Source organism: Sceloporus undulatus, chromosome 1 (assembly GCF_019175285.1).
Source record: "Sceloporus undulatus isolate JIND9_A2432 ecotype Alabama chromosome 1, SceUnd_v1.1, whole genome shotgun sequence".
NCBI lineage: Eukaryota > Metazoa > Chordata > Lepidosauria > Squamata > Phrynosomatidae > Sceloporus > Sceloporus undulatus.
Window position 1 is genome coordinate 57478786 of NC_056522.1, and position 22610 is coordinate 57501395.

A 22610-nucleotide genomic window follows, 5' to 3' on the forward strand; every position below is an offset into this window, starting at 1 on the left:
GGCCTCTCTCCCCCTCAAGATGGTGGTTGGAGGAGGGCTCTTTGTCTTCCAGGCCAGGCCTCTCTCTCCCTCAAGATGGTGGTTGGAGGAGGGCTCTTTGTCTTCCAGGCCTGGCCTCTCTCCCCCTCAAGATGGTGGTTGGAGGAGGGCTCTTTGTCTTCCAGGCATATATATACATAGATATACCTTTGTTAGGCCAACCAAAATGCACAAAAAATTACACTAACTTTCAAATCTCATTTATTTCTTAATCAGGCAAAGATGATCTAAAAATAATCAGGTGATATTGCTGGAGTTGCAAGAGCCTGCAGGTCTGTATCCTTGACTCTGGATGCTCCAGTAAGGGCATTTTAATGCAAGCAGAAACTGAGCCCCATCACCAAAGAGGAGTAGCAGGGGCAAAAGCTGTTTTAAAAACACAATTTTCAATTCTTCATTGTAGCCATTAAGTCTCATCCCTTGACACGTGTTCTGATCCTGTCCAATGAGGCCAAAAAATGTCAGCAATTTTGCCCGGCTCATCAATGGAACAACCTTTTCGTGATGGTAGGATTGTTTGCTCCTGGGAGACAAGAGCATATGCTGACAGCAGTAGGGTCTCCCATATCAGAAAAACTTTTGCTAAGGAGCCAGACTAAATGTGCCAAGCAGCTACTGGGCAACAACAGTAGTGGAGGGTGACATTGGTGCTCGATTTCTCAAGAGATGACAGCAGTAGCACCATAACTAATGCTTGTTAGTACTGCACAAAAGGAGGCACGATAAACCTCCCTTTGAAGATCTTTTACCATGAAAACCATACAGTGAGCCAGTCCAAAATGAAACAAGAGGGGGTGTCAGAAGCTGCTTGGATAGAGCAGAAGACATCCACGCATAGCACTGTGGCTGATAATGCAACTGGACTCAAGTGGAAAGGATGTTTAACTGCTGACATGCAAACGAACCAACAGAAGGCCATTTCAACAGCTTTCCCTTTGTCATGATCAACAGACCTAAACTTTAAGAGCCAGGGCAGCATATTAGTGTAAATTAACCAAAACTTTATTCTGGAATCCAAGATAGTGGTTTGCCACAGATATACTAGAGTCAAATCTGAATTGTCCCCAAATCAGCCAATATTTAAGGGTTCCCTATCCAAGCCCCCTTTCCTAGACTGCAGTCCCTACTCTTTCAACCATATCAGAGGGTTCTTTAAACCTGCTGCTTTTCCTCCAACTCCATCTCCCATATCGATCCATCTCTCCCAGGAAGCAAGATGTTGTTTTGTTTACCATCAAAGTCTTCCCTCAGGAACCTAACAGTCATAAACCATGACTCTCCCCTGCCATTGTCCATTTGTCCCACTTTGCATTTCATTTGGATCACAGCCCCCTTTCCAATTTGTCCCAAGCATATTCCCCCTATTTCTTGCCTCCCTCCCTTTGCGCTTCTCTCTAGTTAACCATAGCGCTATTTCACCACATCAAATTACTTCTATTTCACTATATCAACCTATTACTACATCACTTCCTATTTCATGTCATTTTTGTTGTTGTTAACTGCCTTTGTGTTGATCTCGAACCATGGCGACCCTAGGGATGAGACATCTCCAGGTCCCCCTGCCCTCTATTGCTCTGCCCTGCTTCTGCAAACTCATATTTGTAGTTTCTTTAATAAAGTCCATCCATCTAGCATGTGGCTTTCCTTTCTTTCTACTTCCCTCCACCTTTCCTAACGTTATTGTTTTTCCAATGCTTCATGTCTTCTTGTGATGTGTCCAAAGTATGACAGCCTTAGTTTGGTCATCTTGGCTTCCAGGGAGATTTCTGGCTTGATCTGCTCTAGGACCTACTTGTTTGTCCTTTTGGCTGTCCATGGGATCCTTAGCACTCTTCTCCAGCACATCTCAAATGAATGGGTTTTCTTCCTATCTTCTTTCTTAACTGTTTAGTTCTCACATCCATTCATGGTAATGGGGAATACAACATCTTGTATGATTCTGACTTTTGTGCTGAGTTGTATGTCTTTACATTTTAGGATCTTTTCTAGTTGTTTCTTAGCCACCCTCCCCATTCTTAATTTTCTTCTGATTTCCTGGCTGCAGTCCCCATTCCTATCAATGTTTGATCCTAGGTATTAGAACTTTTTTTACTATTTCTAGTTCCTCATTGTCTAGTTTGAATGTGTGTAAGTTCTCTGTGGTCATTATTTTTGTTTTCTTTATGTTAAGCAGTAAGCCTGCCTTTGCGCTTTCTTTGATCTTCTTTAGTTGTTCCAAGTCTGTGAAGTTCTCTGCTGGTATTATGGTGTCCTCAGCATCTCTCAGATTGTTGCTATTTCTTCCTCCTATTTTTACTCCTTCCTCTTCCATGCCAGATCCATAATTTCTGGATATGACAGCCTTGATCTTGAAAACCAAGTCCCCATCTGGGATGACAACCTGAGACAGGAGCCGCTGGAGAGAAGGGTCACTTTCAAAGATGGTCTCTTGAAGCCAGGGTGACCAGATGGCCTCACTGCAAAGGAAGGCAAGGCACCGCAGAATGTAGAATGTTCAAGAAAAAAGGGAGAATGTTACCAAATAAAAGCTAAAAACATAAAAAGTAAATTCATGCTTTTTAGTAATGCAGAAAATGGAGGGCATTTTGAAATCCCTCCTGGTCAGAAGGCTGAAATGTAGCATGTGTCCTGAAAAGGGAGGATCAAGTCTGGTCACCCTGTATATAAATGTAAACACATACTTCTTAGTTCTGCTCAAAATGGAGGACATTTTGAACCCCCCTCCTGCACAGAAGGTTGAAATATAGGGCATGTCCTTGAAAAAAGAGGACCAAGTCTGGTTGCCCTACATCTCAGTACAAACTCATGCTTCCAAATGAAGGGCAGCTTTTAATTCCTCCTAGACAGAAGAAGTCTAAAGTGGAGGACATGCCCTGGAAAAGGAGAAGTAAGTCTGGTCACCCTGTATATAAATGTGAATCCATGCTTCTTAGCCTTGCTCACAATGAAGGACCTTTTGGAATTTATCTTGGACAGAAATGTGAAATGAGGAAAAGGAGGACGCCTGGTCACTTTGCGTATAAATGTAAATTCATGCTTTTTTGTTATGCTAAATATACAGGACATTTTGAAACCCCTCCTGGACAGAAGGCTGAAATGTAGGATGTCTCCTGAAAAAAGAGGACCAAGTCTGGTCACCCTGCATACAAATGTAAACTTATGCTTCGTAGTCCTGCTCAAAATGGAGGACACTGCAGAATCCCTCCTGGACAGAAACGTGAAATGTGGGACTAGAAGACGCTTGGTTGCCCTATATATATATATACATATTAATGTAAACTCATGCTTCTTAGTTCTGTCCAAATTAGAGGACATTTTGAAAACAACAATAAAAACCCTGGACAAGAAGGTTTATTTATTTATTAAGGTTGAAATGTAGGACATGTCCTGGAAAAGGGGGGGGGTCACTATGTATACAGATGTAAATGTAAAATTTCATGCTTCTTTGTTATGCCAAAATATAGAGGACATTTGTCCTGGAGAGAAGGCTGAAATGTAGGAGGAATTGCCATGGAAAAGCAGTTTAATAAGCCCCGCCCTTCCGCCATTTTGTTTCTTTTTCTCCCTCAGGGGCTGGCCCCGCCTCCTTTTTCAACTGGCGCTTTTCTGCGCGTGACGCAAAAAAAAAAGACCCAACGTCTCTCCTCAGAGTTTCCCTCCTCCCCCTCCCATCTTGCGCCCCGCCGCCATTTTGTAATGTCAACGGAAGGCAAGCCGCGCGGCGTCGTCGGCGCATGCGCGTAGAGAGGTGACGGCGGATAATACGACGGCGGAGAGTGGGCGTGGCTTTTCGCTCGTTGAGCCGCTGCTGCTCTGAAGGGAAGCAGGCAGCAGAAGCGATGAGGGAGTGAAGGCGGGCGGACGCGAAGGCAGGCGCTCCGCCTCGTCTTCCCCCTCTCCATCCCGGCCATGTACCGCAACAGCGGCGCCCTCCCGAACATGTCGTCGTCGGCGACGTCGTCCTCGCCGTCGTCCTCCTCCTCGGGCCGGTCCAAAGAGAGCTCGGTCTCGGTCTCCCGCCTGCTCTCCCGCTCGGGGCCTCCCTCTTCCTCGCGACGCTCGCCTTCGCCTCGGAGCCGAAGACACCTCCGCTCGCCTTCCCCCCCGCGGCGGAGCAGTCGGGTACGCGGCGCTCCGGTCCGCACTGCGGGATTAAGGCGGGTTGGTACCGCTTGAACAGCCTCCCCGAATTCCCTCGCCTCGAGCCGCTGAAGCGGTACCAACCCGTGTTAATCCCGCAGTGCGGATGCCTCCTAAACCCTCCACATTGGCTAGGGCTAGAGGCACAGGACCCCTCCCCGCGAATGTGGAAAAAACGCAAATAACAAAACATCACGTTTTCTTGAGGAGGAGGAGGAGGAGAACTCTCTAGGAGCCTCTAGGTCCTCCTCCGGCGCAACTCTGCAGCGGGCGACGTCCGACAGGCACTGACCCCAGAACCAGCGCCCAGCGGAGTGTCCAATCTAGCAATCTCCAGGTCCCCCAGGGTGACTCTTAGTCAAAAGTTGGCCATAGAGTTGCGCTGGAGGACCTAGAGATTCCTAGAGAGAAGACCTTACTAGGCCTTTGTAGCTCCTCCAGCGCAGTTCTATGGTCAGTGTCTGCCGGATGGCAGCCACAGAGTTGCCTTGGAGGCCCTAGAGATTCCTAGAGAGGTGCCCTCTTGGGTAAAAAAACGTGGTTTTTTAGTTGTTAGCAGTTTTTCCATATCCGTGGGGGTCCTGTGCCCCTAACCCCAGCAAATATGTAGGGATGTGTGTATTTACTTACTGTATTTATACAGCCACGGAAGCTCTCTGACCAGCTTATTGGCATTCACCAGGACCCTCATATGTATATACTAAAACCCGCTGGATGCTCAAGTCCCATTAAATGCAATGGATTAGTCCAGACTGCCCTCCCCTTCCACTGGTATAAGAAAGCCCTCTGGGATTTGGGAAGAATTTATCACAGTTACAGAAAACCGGATTGGCGGCACTTTCCCAGAGGACTTTCTTCTCTGCCGCTCCGAAACTCTGGAATGACCTACCAAAAGAGATCCGCCTTATCACTACCCTAGATGCCTTTAAAAAGGCTGTCAAGACGGATCTCTTCCGGCAGTCCTTCCCAGACTGACCTCCCAAAAAAAGAAGAGAGAAAGATAACCCCATCCGTCCTCAATCTGACCACTCCATCCCATCTTTTTAGGCTATATTACTGATGTAATTTTTAACCATTACCGAATTTTATTAAATGGTGGGAGGGTTAAGGGTTAACATATGTTTTATTATGTCTTTGATTTATTTATATATATTTTTATCTCTGTTGTAATCCCATCTCGATCTGCAGGGAGAGGCAGGAAATATAAATAAATCATATTATATAGATAGCTCCTGATGTCCCACCTCAAGTATACCTATTTTAAAATAATTTTTAACCAGTATTTTATATTGTTGTTGTTTTGTTTTTATGGTAGGGAGGGGGGTGAGGGGGTATGTAGTATTGGGTTTTATATGTAGTGTGTATTTTATTGCTGCTTTGTGTCATTATAACCCATCTTGATCCGTAGAGAGAGGAGGGATATAAAATTTATTATTATTATTATATAAAATGGCAAAATCAATTCTCATAGAACTGCAGCTCCCAGAATTCCCTAGCCCTGAGGCAAGGCAGTTAAAGCAGTCTCAAACTGGATTACGTTTGCAGTGTGTTCTGACTCAGTGTCTCAATGTCTCTTTCTAAAGAGATACATAATGTTGGAAGCAAGTTTGTACAAGATGAAATATTAAGAATTTAAAAGCTTGGTGTTATACAGTTGGCCCTTGGTATCTGCTAGCTAGGGTTTGGTTCCAGGACCCTCCATGGATACCAAAACACATGGATGCTCAAGTCCCATTAAATACAATGGCGAGTAAAATGGTGTCCCTTATATAAAACGGCAGAATCAAGGATTACTTTTTAGAATTATATATATATATATATGTATATATGTATGTATATTCAAACCATGGATGCTTGAATTGGTGGATAAAAAATCCATGGATAAGGAGGGCCAACTGTAGTTAATGAGACCTTTCCCTGCTGCCCTCTTACAATCTAAAAAAGATACGACACAAAAGGAGAAGGGAAGGGCAGTGAGAAGAAGTGGACGAGATTATTACTATTATTGCATTTATGTGTATCACGCTCTTTTCCCAGAACTGGGACTCACAACATTAAAAAACAGTACAATAAAAAACATAGAAAAAAGTACATTAAAAAGGAATTAAATTATTACAGTATTAAAACAGATAGTTATTAAAAGAATAAAGCACATTTAAAAAAGATAAAACAATATATATATATATATATATATATATATATATATATATATATATACACACACACACACACACACACTACTGTATTTTCTGGTGTATAAGACTACTTTTTAACCCAGGAAAATCTTCTCAAAAGTTGGGGTCGTCTGATAGGGCAGGTGCTGAAACCTCTGGGTTGGACTGGACTGCAGTCGCCACATATGGTGGGGGGAGCTCAAAAACGGCCGTGGGGTATGGAAAAAAGAGCTGTGTTTGCACTACCGCTCTGATACTCTTGGAGACAGGGAGGGCTGGGCTGGCAGAGCTGACCAATCCAAGCAGGCTTTGAACTTTATTGCACAGGCCCTGGAACAGGCCTGTTGTGTTCTAAAAAGAGGCCGTTCTGGGGACGGAATGGGCCCCAGAATGCATCTTACCGCATTCTGGAATGCTGTTGCCGCCAGATGTTCCAATCGCGGCCCACATCCATTCCAGGGGGCGCGATTTCTGAGAATGCTTTGGAACAGTTCTCAGAAATTGCGCCTCCTGGAGCAGATGTGGGCCGTGATTGGATCGTCCAGTGGCAGTGGCGGCGTTCCAGAGTGCAGTAAGATATGTTCTGGGGCCCATTCCATCCCCAGAATGACCCCTTTTTAGAACACAATGGGCCCGTTCTAGGGCCCGTGCAATAAAGTTCACTGCATACAAGAAGTTTTCCTTCTAAGTACTTGCATGTCATAAGCATTTGAATTAAAATTACCATATTGAAATTAAATTTGATGTTTTTTAAATTTTTATTTGGTGTGCATTGGAAGAGGGGCATTATTATTATTATTATTATTATTATACGGCAAGTATATTCCAAACTCTATATTTTAACTGGAAAAGTTGGGGGTCATCTTATACGCCGGAAAATATGGGTATATCAAATATTTAAAATGGTCCAACATCCCAGCCTGTCCTCATAACAATTCCTAAAATGCCTGTGTGAACAGGTAGGCCTTCACCTGCTGGCGGAAGGCCATCAAGGAGGGAGCCGTTCTGATCTCCTTGGGCAAGAAGTTCCAGAGTCTAGAGGCAGCCACCAAGAAGGCCCTCTCTTGTGTCCCCACCAACCATGTTTGAGATGGTGTTGAGAGAGAGAAAAGGGCCTCTCCAGAGGATTTCCAAGTCCAAGCCTGTTCATACAAGGAGACCAGATGTCCATCTCATCCTCACCGCAAATGAGGACCAGGCCCCGCCAAAATGGAGGGCCTTCCAGACAAACATGGAGGATGTGGCCAAACAATAATAATAAATATTATGTTTATTTATATCCCACCCTTCTCTCAAAATTGAGACTGAGGGCTGCTCACAACATTAAAAAAATTAAACAGTACAGTTAAAAAGTAGAAATAGTACATCACAACAGAATTAAAAGCACACCTTAACACAGAATTAAATTACTGCAGTATTAAAAACAAATTGCAAGTTAAAATGTCAAATACAGTTGGCCCTCCTTATCCACAGATTTTTTCATCCATGGATTCACGCATCCACGGCTTAAAAATATTCACAAAAAGTGTAAATTCCTAATAGCAAACCTTGATTTTCCGTTTTATGTTAGAGACACCATTTTCCTTTTCTTTTATATTAAATGGGACTCGAGCATCCATGGATTTTGTTATCCACCGGGGTCCTGGAAGCAAACCCCAGTGGATTACAAGGGCCCACTGTACAGTTTGAAAAGATTTTTTTAAAAAAAAAGGTAAAAATGCACTCCTAGAAATATAAACTCATGCTTCTTCGTCCTGCTCAAAATGGAGGCATTTTTGTAAAAACAAACAACAAAACCCTCCTCCTGGACAGAAATGTAGGACATGTCCTGGAAAAGGAGGACCGCCTAGTCCTCTAGTATCCCCTGAGAGCTGAATGGCAAAAACCAGTCATAGGATCTGAAGGTTAAAACACCCCCCTCCCTTTTTAAACCACTGTTGGAGGGCTGATGGCAACTGAAGAGAAAATATTGGTGTCTGCCACAGAGTAAAAAGAAAGAGATTGACCTTTTTGGAATTTGGTGTAGTACAATCTGGGGTTTGCTTCCAGGACCCACTATGGATACCAAAATCAAAAATGTTACCCAATGGCGGGGCCAGTCAAAGACCTTGTCTGCACCTTTTATCCAAGTAGCTCTCCATAGCTCCACATAGGGACAGTGTGGTAAAAACGTTAACACATAACTGGATCTGATCCAAAAGACACTGCAGAAATAATCCAGTGTGAAACCGCTTTAACTGCCCTTTCTCAGTGGTAAGGAATCCTGGGAATTGTAATTTATTGGGGCAGCCGACATCTCTGATAGAGCAGGCTAAATGTCTCACAGAACTACAGTTCCCAGAATTCCCTAGCACTGAGCCAGGGCAGTTAAAACGGTCTCAAACTGGATTATTCTACAGTGTGTTTTGGCTCTCAGTCTCAATGTCTCTTTCTAAAGAGATATGCAATGTTGAAAATAAGTTCATACAAGATGCAATATTATGCGTTTATAAATTTTAAGCGCTATATAAATAAAGCATAATAATAATAATAATAATAATAATAATAATAATAAAGCATTTAAAAGCCTGGTGTTATATAGTGGGCCCTTGGTATTTGTTGGTTTGATTCCAGGAACCCACATGGAAATGAAAACCCATGGATGCTCATGTCTCATTAAATACAATGGCATAGCATAATGGTGTCCCTTATATAAACTGACAAAATCAAGGTTTGCTTTTTGGGATTTATACATTTTTTGGAATATTTTCAAGCCCTGGATGTGAGTAAAGAATCCGTGGATACAGAGGGCTGGCTGTATTTTTGATGTTGGGACTAGGGCCCTATACAGACTGGCACTTTGTGTCGTGATGTTGGTGGAGTTAGGGCGCAGTGTCCGCACGCTGAATGCCCTAATCCTGCCCCAGGGTGTCATTTTGGTGCACACTGTGTGCCACCAAGATGCCGTTGCAATGCTCCATTCACATGATGCAGCACCGAAGAGGCGTCATAAAGCTGTGCTGCCGCGGTATGGCGCACCTTGGAGGACTTTTTGCTGCTCGTTTTTGCACTCTCTGGAGGCTGGACCAGGGCTGTGGTGTAAGGATGCAATGGCCCCGATCTGGTCAGTTAAGAACGGCTGCAGACTTTGGGGCAGTCTGTATAGCCTCCTGGGACTCTGGAAGACACCAGATATAGGGTGTAGCTGAAAGGAAGAAGCTGGCTGCATGAGCTTTCATAGACTTGAGTCTGAGAATTTGCATCTGAGGAAGTAAGTTTAAAACTCATGCTACCAGCTTTTTTCTTTCAGTTAGTCTCATAGGTGCTATAAGATCCCTTTGCATGCTGATTTTCCAGACTAACATGGCCATGTCTTTGTATAGCGGGTCCATCCCCTTACATGGGGGATCCAGTAAACAATGGAGTGTGTGCTCGTGGTGTGTGCACCATGGGCGTGCACACCATTTGTTTACTTGTCTTGTGGCTTCAGTGTAAGCTTGAAGCCACGTACGGTATAGTGCGCCCATGTACTAGACAGTAGTAATTGCACACAAAAATCCCTAAAGATAGTTGTGCTGTTTGATGACTAAAAAACAAAATCTAAATTTGAGCAGTACTGTATCTTTATTAGAGCCTAATAAAAGTATTGCCCACCTAAATTTCGTTGAACACTGGAATTCTTCATGACTAATCATGCATGAAATCATTCAGTGAAGTGAACCTTCCGGGGCAGTTTGATAGTGTTAGTGCTAGACTTCTTTGTGTTTCTGACTTTGAGAGATGCTGATAGTGAGATTAGAAGGAAAAAAGTCTCTAAGGAGCAGATATTTGAAGATTAAACTATTTAGGAAGTGAAAATATTTTGTAATGACTGTTAACAGCATTTTTAAGCATTGGTAACTTACTGGTACAAAATCCAGGTAACTTCTAAAGTGGAAGCTTTCAGTAGTTCTTTTAAACTTTGGTTTATTCGACTCATCACCTTTCACTTTCTACTTTGTATTTCTAAATATAGAGAATTGTCAGAATTTTTGTGTTGGCTTTTAATATGCCCAAGCATGTTGGACATGATAGAACATATATATCTAAATGATAATCACATTTACTCAGATATATGTGTATCTGTTCAATGATTTTCTTTCAAATAAGTTTATTTTGGATTTCAACTTTAGCCAAATAAAATCTCCTGTAATGGAAACTTGCCTCTGTAATATAAACAGTTAACTTTTACATTAAACTTTAAAAATCTCATAAGGAAATACTTGATATACGCCACATAGAGCTCATGCTTTGGTGCATTAAAATCTTAAACGACATTTGAAAGTTTAGGGGGAAATAAATCCTACAGATGTGGAGGTAGCTGTCAAAACTGCTTCTTTATGTGCCTGGCTCATTGATAATTGGATGGATATGGCTCTCTTGTTTCCTGAAAATCATGATATTAGAGGCAGTCTCTAAGCTATGTAAGCAGAATCCTTTTATTGCAAGGGTGGGGAAACTTCAGGTGCTGTTGCACTGCAGCTCTTATCAGTTCTAGACTTGGTATAATCAGGCATGATGGGAACTGTAGTTCAATAAATTCTGAAGAGCTGCAAGGTCTGTTCCTATTAGTTAGTGTTAGAGGACAAAGCTAGATCACCTGCTGGGCAGGTATTATGAGGCAGGATATATGTAGTGGATATACCAGGGCAACGGGGGGGAGTTGAACAGTATTTGTTGGGAAAGCTTCCAAAGGATGATACATTTCTTGCACTGTGGAAGCTCCTGGCTAGGGATGTGCTTGTGATCAGAGCAAAGAAGGGAGCAGGTGGCGTTCCAAAGATTCATTATACTGGAAGAATAAAATAGAATTACCTTATTTTTGTCTGTGTAAAAATGCTTGAAGAAATTGTTGTATCAAATGGGTATTACATTCCTTGTAAAGCAAGTATCTTGTGTATACACATATGCAAAAATGCGTGTACATCTATAGTGATGTGAGAAAGTGAAGGGAAATGGGAGGAGACATAACTGCACTTCCTAGAATTAGTTTCCTAACTAAAAAGATGTATTAATGTTCCCACTTCAAAGTTGTTTGTATCAATTCATTTTGGTACTAATTAATTTTATAAGGCATTATATTTGCATTCTATAAATGCAAAAGTATTCTAATGAAAATGTTCTGCTCTGGAAAACTTTCTAACCCACATCATTGACTGCTAAATTGAAATGGCAACTTCTAGTTCTTCTGAACACAACAATTCTCATTCCAGTTGCATTACCTATCTACACATTTATTTCACTTGTCTTTAACAGAGATTATAAAAGCAAGGTTAGCAATTATACATAGGTGTCTGTGTTTCAAATTGGCATTGACAGACTTAAAATCTACTCCATATAATGTCACAAACAACTCATGTACCCTAGTGGTAATACATTTCATTATCATGGATGGATTTGACTATCTGGTTTAGATTTATAGAATACCCGATGTGATGAAATTGCATTTTTCTTCAATTACAGAGACGATCTCCAGGCCGACGTTCTCGTTCCCCAGGCCGGCATTCTCGTTCCCCAGGCCGGCATTCTCGTTCCCCAGGCCGGCGTTCTCGTTCTCCAGGCCGACACTCTCGTTCCCTGGGTCGGCGCTCTCTAAGTCGACACTCTGAATCTTCAGTGGAACAGAACTTGCGGATCACAGTTGGCAATGACCGTTATGGCATTGATACACCTGAGAGAAAGAGGTTATCTGATAGACTAGGCTCACCAGTTGATAGTCTGAGTGATGTGGACAGGTATGGTTTTCTGGTAATCTGTATCTTCAAGAGTGTTTCCTGATTATTTTTGGTGGATAATACAAAACACACAAGGGGATGGTGGAAAAAGACATTGTATACTCTGCCAAGAATTCTAGATACTGAACAGAGATGTTCAGTTCTCTTCCCCCTTTTGATTCATAATTGGTGTTACCAGCTATCTACGAAGTACACAAGATAGCTTTAAAATTAAGATGCCTAAACTGACATACTAACAAAGATTTTTTCTCCTTTTGTAGATGTGTTCAGAAACTGTATAATGTTTTTCTGGTATTTCTTTCCTAACACAAGTACAGAAAGATATTTTTCTTGAGGTCCTTATTTTTTTTTCCTTCTTGTCATATTTTTCTTACTGAACAAGCAGACATTGCATTAATGAGAGTTAATTGAAATGAGAGTTAATTGCAAATAACACTGTTATCCTCTTAACATATTTGAACAATACTTTCATGCAGCTGAGTATAGTGCATTTCATCCAATGTTACACAAGTGGATCTTTGCGTGCGCAGTGGAATTTTCACTTGCTCTATTCTTTGTACCTTCCTGTGTGCTTTCCATATCTGCTCTGGAGAGCTCCTCAAGTCTTTGAAGCAGTTTTGGGAAGAGGGAATGGGAATCTGCAAAGCCTGTTCCACTGTTGGAAGGACATCATCATTTAATCCTTCAGCAGTGCTGACTGGAATGATAAAAAATAAAGTTGTTATTCCAGGTACGGTACAGAAACTCATATTTTCATAATGAACAGAGACAAAATTGAGTTGCTGAGTACTGACTCACACAATGTCCTACTTAATCTAGTTCATGAAAGACTCATCCAGGCTCAGATAACTCATCCAAATTTAGTGTGGATTGTGGCTTATTTGTGCATTGTGTCTGTGATTAGGTCCTATGCAAATAGGCTGTCCATAGTTTTGTACTGAACATATCACATCACCTTGGTATGAACATGATTTCATCACATTTAGAGCTTGGAAATGTTCTCAGAATCCCCAGTTAGCAAATAATTTTAAAAAGTAACATTTCTAAGTTGTGAGCTTGTCTCTAAACAATAGTTGCTGCGGCCATGTACTGCTTGTAGGCTTTTCCATGGTCTAATCACACTAAATGCCCAAGATAAGCTATTACTGTTACACTCATAGAGGATACACACAGTACAGATTTTCTGAGTGAGAAACTATAGATTGGCAACAACATCCATTATAGTAACATCAGTGGTAGGATTTAAAAGTAGGTTTTTGAAACAGGATTTAAAGGGAGCATTTGAGCACATAGACAATTTTGCATCATCTTTTGTGAGTAAAGTAGACAAAAAGCATAAAGTTCATTTTAATCTTTTTCTTTAGCTGAAATCATCAACAATACTATGGATTTCTTATATACATGAGAGGTATATTTTTACTAAAAATGATGACATGAATATCAAGGTTTGCTGGCACAATTGTAACATTTTCCCCTTGAATAGTGGAACCCCATTAGTTCTCTTTTTATAGAGACAATTGTTTAGTGGCCTGTAGTCATGTTAGCATATCAGCATAATACTCCAGAAACAGGTGCTGAAAGTGGAAATACCTTGTTCTTGAGAGAATTTTTACTTCTAGATTGAAGCCATTTTAATCTTGTTTGTCTGAGATTGTTACTTGAAGGTATAAAATGGGAAGTGAAAGTATGTTTGTGAGATATGAGAAGCAACAGGCATACCTGAGTTAATAACAGGAAAACCCAAGTAGGATCCTCAGTAGAATGCTGCACTGTGATGTGCTCTTGTTCAGAGAATAGACAAGCCAAACCAAATGAAAAATGCTGCCTTTTGAGCTATTTTATTCCATTCCTCCTTTCCTGTCCACAACCTTATTTTCCCCATCAACCATTAGTCAATATTCGATGCTTGCTGTGTATGCTCAGTCTTCATTGGCTTATTGGAGGGAAAAAGGTTTTCACCTTAGGTTTTCTCCTAAAGACTTATTTTAAACACTTCTGCAAATCTTATGATTTCCCAAAGTTTGCAAACCTTTCTCCCTTGTACATGGGTGGTGCCTTTTCAGCTGCATAAAGATTCACATCATGTCTTCTTTAGCTTTAAACATTTGTTAAGCCATTGTTTAACTAGAGTAGATCCACTGAATCAGTGGGGTTTATGGAGGTGTTGAATTACCACAAAATTTCCATAGATAAAGTGGACCTATTGTAATGGGGACTAACAATTTGATTTAGGCTATGAATTATGCTGCTGTGAATTACAATTTTGTTGAATTTATTTGTTTTTTTTCCAGTTGATAGCCAGATCTTTCAGCTATATCAGGGTTTGTAGTGGTTTGAGCATTTATAGCTAAGCAGAATATTTGTTCATTGTAAGCATTTCTGTATTGTCTCCCAGACTACAAGGGCTATTGAGATGAATAAAAAACAATCAAGAGAAGTAATAGTGCCACTCTATTCTGCTCTGGTCAGGCCCCACTTGTAATATTGTGTCCAGTTGTGGGCACCACAATTTAAAAAGGATGTTGAGGCACTGGAGCCTGTTCAAAAGAGGGCAACGAAAATGGTGAAGGGTCTGGAAACTAAACCGTACGAGGAATGCTATTGCTACTTGCTATTATTTGTTTGCAACAGTTGTGTAGAGCTTTTGACCAAGTGTTTGTCTATGATTCTAAAACAATACAAAGATAAAAACATTTTTAAATCCACATTTAAATATTCTTTTAAAAACAATTTAAAGAAAATTTTAAAATCATAGCTTTTGTGGGTTCTTCGGACTGTGTGGCCATGAAGAAAAGGAAGGAACAATGCCATTCTTCTTCGTGGTCTCTGCGAATCACACAAATGGGTTATTCTGTGTCGTAGTCATCCGGAAACTGAACGTACACTTGGGTCACACAGAATATAGAAAACCTACACAGATACCTGCACAAGAACTATGACCATCACCCAGGACAAAAAAGAAGCACAATAAAAACACTGGTAGACTGGGCAAAATGGATCTGTGAACCCCACATCTTGGGAGATGAATTGAAGCACTTAAAGCTAATGGTTATTCCAGCTCAAACATCAGAAGGGCTGCCAGACCCAGAAAAAGGAGTGAAGACAAGTAACCACCCAAAAGGGAAGATATTTTTACCATACATCAAAGGAGTCACAGACAGAACAGGGAAACTTGTGAGGAAACACAACCTCCAAATGATTTACTAACCAACCAAGAAAATCCAGCAAATGCTGTGTTCAGTGAAGGACAAGAGAGAGCCTCTCACAGCTGCAGGAGTTTACCGCATACCCTGCAGCTGAGGACAAATTTAGATTGGGACCACCAAATGCAGTGTTCAAACACGAATCAAGGAACATGAGAGACTGCAGACTGAGTCAGCCAGAAAAATCAGCAGTAGCAGAACATGTTATAAACCATCCTGGGCACAAAATGCTGTTTGAAAACACTGAAATTCTGGACCATTCCAACAACTATCAGGTCAGAATGCACAGGAAAGCCATTAAAGTCCACAAACCCCTGGACAACTTAAACAGGAAAGAAGAAAGCCTTAAAGTGAACAGTTTGGCTACCAGTTCTGAAAAACGGCAAAATCAGGTCTCAGCAAATGCAAATGAGAAACCACCCAGGGTCAGGGGTTTCCCCAGAAGAAAATGATCACTAATTAAACAGACACTAATCCTCTTTGCATATCCTCCCACCCTGAGGCCTTGCCATTAACAACAGAACAATGCACAGATTAACATGGAAATCACTCCTCCCTACCCTGGGTCACACAGTGTATGTATATATATGTGTGTGTGTGTGTGTGTATGCACTCACACACACACAACTCTCTTTCATGCCAGCATTCTCTGAAGATGCCAGCCACAGATGCTGGTGAAACGTCAGGAATAAACTCTTCTAGAACATGGCCACATAGCCCGAAACCCACAAAAAACTGGATGCGAGCCACGAAGGTCTTTGACTTCACAATTCTAAAATCCATTTTTAAAACAGTTAAAACAAAGCATTTTCAAACATTAAATGCCATGCAGAAGAATGCTGTTTTGTCTGCGCTCCGGAAGCTTAAATAGATGGAGCCAGCCTAACTTCCTTGGGTAGGGAGTTCCACAGTTGGGGCACTGCTACAGAGAGAGCCCTGTTATGTGTGCCTAGTAACCTAACTTCAGAAGTGTTAGGACATGCAACAGAGCTCAATTTCTGGCAGGCTCATATGGGAGGAGATGGTTTTTCAGAAATCCTGCTCCCAAACCATTTAGGTCAAAACCAGTATGTTGAATTGAACTTGGAAGCAAATTGGAAACTAGTGATGTTGTATGTTCTCTAAAATGCACATCTGACACCAGTCTTGTGGTTGCATTTTGCACTAGCTACAGTTTCTAAATTCTTTTCAAGGGAGCCCCATATAGAGTGCATTATACTAGTCTAATCAGGAGGTAACTAAGGTGTGAATCACTGTGGCCAGATTGGCTTTCCTCAGGGAAGTGTGCAGCTGGTACACCAGCTAGAGTTAGTCAAAGGCACTCCTGGACACACAGCAGCCTGGCTTTCCAGGAGCAGTGCTGGGTCGAAGAGCACCCCCAAGCTATAAAACTGATCCTTCAGAAGGAGTGCAGCCCCATCCACAATATAAACCAAGTTTGGTTTTCCTACTGACCAACAGCATTTCTGCCTTGTCTGTATTAAGCCTTAGTCTATTGACCTGCATCATCGCCTTGAGTCCCTATATTGGGAGAAAGGTGGGACGTAAGATCATCATCATCCAGTCCTTCACTGTATTCAGGATTTCCACAGTCTCTTTGGCATGAGTTGTAAAAGAGAGAGAGAGAGATGGGTATCTTCAACACACTAATGACACTCAACTCCAGAACTCCTAGCGCAGGGGTAGGCAACCTTTTTGAGCCGGGGGCCGGGTTGCTGTCCCTCAGATAACTGGGGGGTCAAAGCGGGGGGGGGGGGGGGGGGCCCCCCCCCGGGGGGGGGGGCCCCACATGCGGGGGGCTAAGCTCCCCCCCTCGGGGGGCGGGGCCAGCGCTGGAGGCCTCCCCCTCTTTGCCGGCCCCTGAGCTGGCTCGGGGCGCCAGCGCTGGAGGCCTCCCCCTCAGGGGCCCTTCCTTTGCCAAACCTCCCTCCGGAGAGAGAGGTGCGGAGGGAAGACCCTCAGGGAGCCCAGGACGCCGGCCCGCCAGGCCCTGGGCTCCCTCAGGGGCCCTTCCTCCGCCAAACCTCCCTCCGGAGAGAGAGGTTTGGCGGAGGAAAGACCCCCAGGGAGCCCAGGACGCCGGTCCGCCAGGCCCTGGGCTCCCTCAGGGGGGTTTTCCTCCACCAAACCTCTCTCTCCGGAGGGAAGTTTGGCAGAGGAAAGACCCCCAGGGAGCCCAGGACGCCGGCCCCCCAGGCCCTGGGCTCCCTCAGGGGTCCTTCCTCCACCAAACCTCTCTCCGGAGAGAAAGGTTTGGCGGAGGAAAGACCCCCAGGGAGCCCAGGAGGGAGCAGGAGGACCCCCCTCCCTCCCGCCTGGCCCGCGGCTGTGAGGCAACCGCGGGCAGGGTGGGAGGGAGAAGGAGCACCGCCACCCCCTCCTGCCCTGCCGAGGACTAGAGGAGGAGCTCTTGAGGTTGGCTGGCCAATGGGGGCAGGCTGGAGCTCCAACAGCCATTGGCCAGCCAGCCCCTGCCAGCAGCTATTGGCCAGCCAGCCCCAGGAGGAGAAACTCCTCCTATTTAGCCCTCCGCGTGGTCTTGCAGGCGCGCACAGCATTATAGGAAGCCACTGGCGGGCGGCGGCGGCACACTATCTGTGGCCCGCCCTCCTCGCTGCCGCCCCCGCCGCAATACCACCTGCGGCAATCGGTGGCAGGACCGGGCTGGGGCCAGTCCTGCCGCCTCCACGGGCCAGGTTAGGCCCGCGGGCCGGGGGTTGCCGACCCCTGTCCTAGCGGCTTCATGTAGATGTTAAAAGGCATATGGCACAGTACTTTGATACAGTGGGCCCTTGGTATCTGTTGGGATTTGGGAGCCCTGGTGGCGCAGTGGGTAAATGCCTGTACTGCAGCCATTCACTCAAGACCACAAGGTTGCGAGTTCAAGACCAGCAAAAGGGCCCAAGCTCGACTCAGGCTTGCATCCTTCCGAGGTCGCTAAAATGAGTACCCAGACTGTTGGGGGCAAATTAGCTTACTTGCTAATTAGCTTACTTGCTGTTCACCGCTATGATCTTTGGAATAGCGGTATATAAATAAAACAAATTATTATTATTATTATTAACATTTGTCTTGGTGTTCAGAGAAGTTATAAGCAGATAGCAAAGTGTTTTTATCCTTAAATATGCAGGGATTGTTGCCAGGGTTACTCTTGAAGAGCTTTTGCAGAACTTCCTCTAAAATACAGTGCACTCTTGCCTTATGTGGGGATCTGTTCCAGACCCATCTGCGTAAGGCAAATAGCACATATGCTCGAGCCCCATTGAAAATAATGGGGCTTATGCTTGACAGGGGTGCATGCCATTCAACTTCTATTGCACGGCTTTCCGTGTAAGCTGAAAGCTGCATAAAAGGTGCCCACATATGATGCAGGTGCACTGTACAGTGTTTTCATTTGATTGGCATCAAAACTGTGAAACAGAAATCACAAAAACAGCTCTGGCCAGGTGTACTTAGTACTTTCTCCTATTCTTGCTGCTATCAACATGAACTGATTTCTCCTACCTACCCCACTGTGAAGCACTGGAAATATGGGGTCATATTTTTTTGCTTAGCAACCAGAATTTAACACAGTTTGGAACTCTACAAACACTTATTTAATCTCCAGTAAAACCCCCATCTGTCCTAGGAGATCCTTTGTCCTAGTTGCAGAGTTTCTGGTTGCATGTCTTACTTCTCAAACTAGACTAGTCACTATCTTAGTAAACAATACACTTTCTTATACAGGTGGCAGGATTGGTTTCTATCGGTTTGGGCATGGGGAGGGTTACTTCTCATTTGAGCACTCATATCAGCTTCTTCATAGTTAATCAAAAAATGTCATGGGACATTTTTGGTCTTAATACATTACATTGGCTTGGACAAAAAACCCTCAATGCCAAAAATCAATAGATCCTTTGGAACATTTTTGAGCAGCCTTTTGTGTGTGTGTGTTTGTTTCTGTTCTTTTTGCTTATGGAAAAAAATGGTATGTGGCAAGTGAGTGAAATTTGTACAGTTTACAGTGCCGTAGAATGCATACATTATAGATGTAGCTCTGTGGATTGTACTATTTATTTATTTTTTTTAAAGTTTTATTATTAAAATTACAAAAATTACAAACATACAGTTTTACATATCATACATTCTCCATTACGTTTTGATACATTTTACAATGTATAATCTACCCCCTAACCTATTTCCTAGCCTTAACTATATCTATTTTCTTAACCTTTTATTCCTATACATAACTGTCTCTTCTTTTCTTTATCTTCTATGTTTCCCTAACTTCTGATCTTTAATTTCTCCCTAACTTCTTCTCTTCTACCTACCTCTTTCCCTTCCTTTCACTCTCCCATTCATACAATTAGCTTCCTACTTACCAACTATATCCGGTTATACATATTGTATTCCCCTGTAAGCTTAGATCCAATATTCTTAAAGTCCATCTTTCTTATTTTAGTCCAACTTAATAAGTGCATATTCACCCAATTCTCCTTTTAGGAATTCCATTACTCCTTCCCAATCTTCCATTAATTTACTTTTTGTATTGTTCCTTAATGCCTGCGTTAGTTTATCCATTTCCATCCCCTCATATAATTTCCACATCCAATCCTCCTTTGATGGTATATCCTCACATTTCCACTTTTGTGCGAAACACATCCTAGCCAAAGTAATCATATAGTAGACAATCTTTTCGTGTTTTGAACAGATCTCCTCTCCAAATATCCCTAAGAGATAAAGTTCTGGTTTTAATTGTAGTTTTATACCCAAGATTTTGCTAATCATTCCGTTTATCATTGTCCAATATTTCTTTGACCATTTACAGGTCCACCAACAGTGATAGAATGTGCCAATTTCGCTTTTGCATTTCCAACATCTATTTTCTTTTATTTTATATATTTTTGCAATTTTATCGGGCGAGAGGTACCATTGATAGAACATTTTATAGAAGTTTTCCCTTAAATTTTGAGATGCCGAATATTTGAATCCATTTTTCCATACTTTTTCCCACTGCGCTAATAATATGGGGCGTCCAATATTTTTTGCCCACCGAATCATCTGATGTTTAATTACCTCCTCTTCCATGTCATATTCCAACAATATTTTGTAGATTTTCCCAATTGATTTATTCCCCTCAGAGGCCAGTATCTTTCCCAGCTGTGATTCATCTCCTCTTCTCTCAAATCCATACGCTTTGAGGTCTATTTTGAACCTTTCATAAATCTGTCTATATGTAAACCAGGATCCTTTCCATCCATCTTTTTCCAATTCTTCTTTTGTTTTAATTCTCCAATTACCATCCCTGTTTTCTATCAAATCATCATATTTGTACCATTTACTTTCTCTGGCCAATTCTTTTCTATGGAATGCTTCATGAATGGAGACCCATCCATTCATTTTCCGTAATATTCTTCCTTTATACCGGTTCCACACTCTTATTAGGGGCTTTCTGATTTCATGATTCATGAAGTTTTTATTTTGTTGGGCTTTCTCGTATGCTAGATACGCATGCCATCCGAAGCTCAATCCCTCCCCCTCTAATTCCAGTAATTTCTCTTTTTCCAGGACTACCCATTCTTTAATCCATATTAGTGCACTTGCCTCAAAATACAGTTTTAAATTCGGAAGATTTAGTCCCCCTCTTTCCCTTGCATCTTGTAATGTTTTCAGTTTCACCCTTGGTTTTCTTCCTCTCCATATGAATTGGGCTATATCCTTGTCCCAATCTTTAAATGGTTTGTCAGAGTTTATGATTGGTATTGTTTGAAAAAGGTATAGCATCTTTGGTAAGACATTCATTTTAATCACTGATATCCTTCCCATTATTGATAAATTTAGTTTGTTCCAATTAATTAGATCTTCTCTTATTTGGGACCATAGCTTCTTATAATTGTTCTCGTACAATTCTATAGACCTGTTTGTAATTTGGACCCCTAAATATTTAGTTTTTCTCCCTATTTTTATTCCAAATTTCCCTTCTAGTTCTTTCTCTTCTTCCTTTTTAATATTTTTTGTTATGATAATTGATTTCTCTTTGTTGATTTTACATCCCGTGACATTGCCAAATAAATCTAATAAATTTAGAAATTTCCCTAAACTTTCCATAGAGTTTTCCAATATTACAATCACATCATCTGCAAAGGCCCTAACTTTGTAATCATATTTCCTAATTTTTACCCCTTTCATTTCAGTGTTTGATTTTATTTCTTTTATAAGTAAATCCATGACAATTATAAATAGTAGTGGTGAAAGTGGACATCCCTGTCGCGTCCCTCTTTGGATATCTATAGCTTGCGTTTTTTCTCCGTTAATTCTCAATTGTGCTCTCTGATTATTGTATATTTTCCCTATCCAGTTGCTAAAATTTTCCCCTACTTTGATTTTCTTCAATACTTCTAAGACCAAATTCCAATTTACTGAGTCAAAAGCTTTTTCAAAGTCTAGAAAGAATAGGCCCAGTTTTTTCTCGTTGTGCTTTTCATAGTATTCCAATATATTTATAACCATTCTTAAATTTTCTCTTATGTATCGATTGGGTAGAAAACCTCTTTGTTCTTCATCTATTGTTTCGCTTAAACATTCTTTAAGTCTTTTTGATAATATTGAGGCAAATATTTTATAGTCATTGTTTAACAAAGAAATGGGTCTATAGTTTGCTGGATTCAACCGATCTTTCCCTTCCTTATGAATGAGGGTGATCTCTGCTTGTTTCCAAGTATCGGGGATGTTTCCTATTAAAGCTTCGTTCATCACTCTTTGTAGCGGTCCGCAAATTTCATCTATAAATATTTTGTAGAACAGTCCCGTAAATCCATCGTTCCCCGGTGCTTTACCTATTTTGCATTTTTTAATTGCCTCTTGGATTTCTTCTTTAGTAATTAATCTATTTAGGTTCTCTTGTTGTTCCTTTGTTAATGTTTGAATTTTGCTATTAGTCAGGAATTCTTGAATTCCTTCTTTTTCCTCCCTTCTTTTTGTATATAGATCCCTAAAAAACTCCAGGAATACTTCTTCTATGTCTTTCTGCTGTGTTAATAGCTGATCCCCCTTCTTTATTTTGTTAATAGAGTTTTTCTCTCTTTCTCTTCTTAATCTGTGAGCCAACCATTTCCCTGTTTTATTTGCGTGTTCAAAACTATTCTGTTTGGCAATCTTCAAGTTTTTTTCCAACTCCTTATTCGCTTCAATTTCTAGTTGTTTTTTTAAAACTTTTATTTCATTTTGTGTTGTCTTGTTATTTGGCCTGTTTTTTAATTCTTCCTCCTTATCTCTTAATCTATTGTTTAAATCTGTTATTTTCTGTTTTCTCCGTCTCTGAT

The 22610-nt window shown here is 41.8% G+C and overlaps 1 protein-coding gene across 1 annotated transcript in view; it reads left to right on the forward strand.

Annotated features, from left to right (window-relative positions):
* Positions 1-3746: 3746 nt before the first annotated feature.
* LOC121919988 (zinc finger protein 318-like) overlaps positions 3747-22610 on the forward strand; it is a 47868-nt gene continuing 29004 nt past the window's right edge. Inside the window, 2 exon segments of the mRNA XM_042447052.1 lie at positions 3747-4161; positions 11835-12106. Coding sequence (XP_042302986.1) covers positions 3949-4161; positions 11835-12106 — 485 coding nt within the window. The 5' untranslated portion in view covers positions 3747-3948.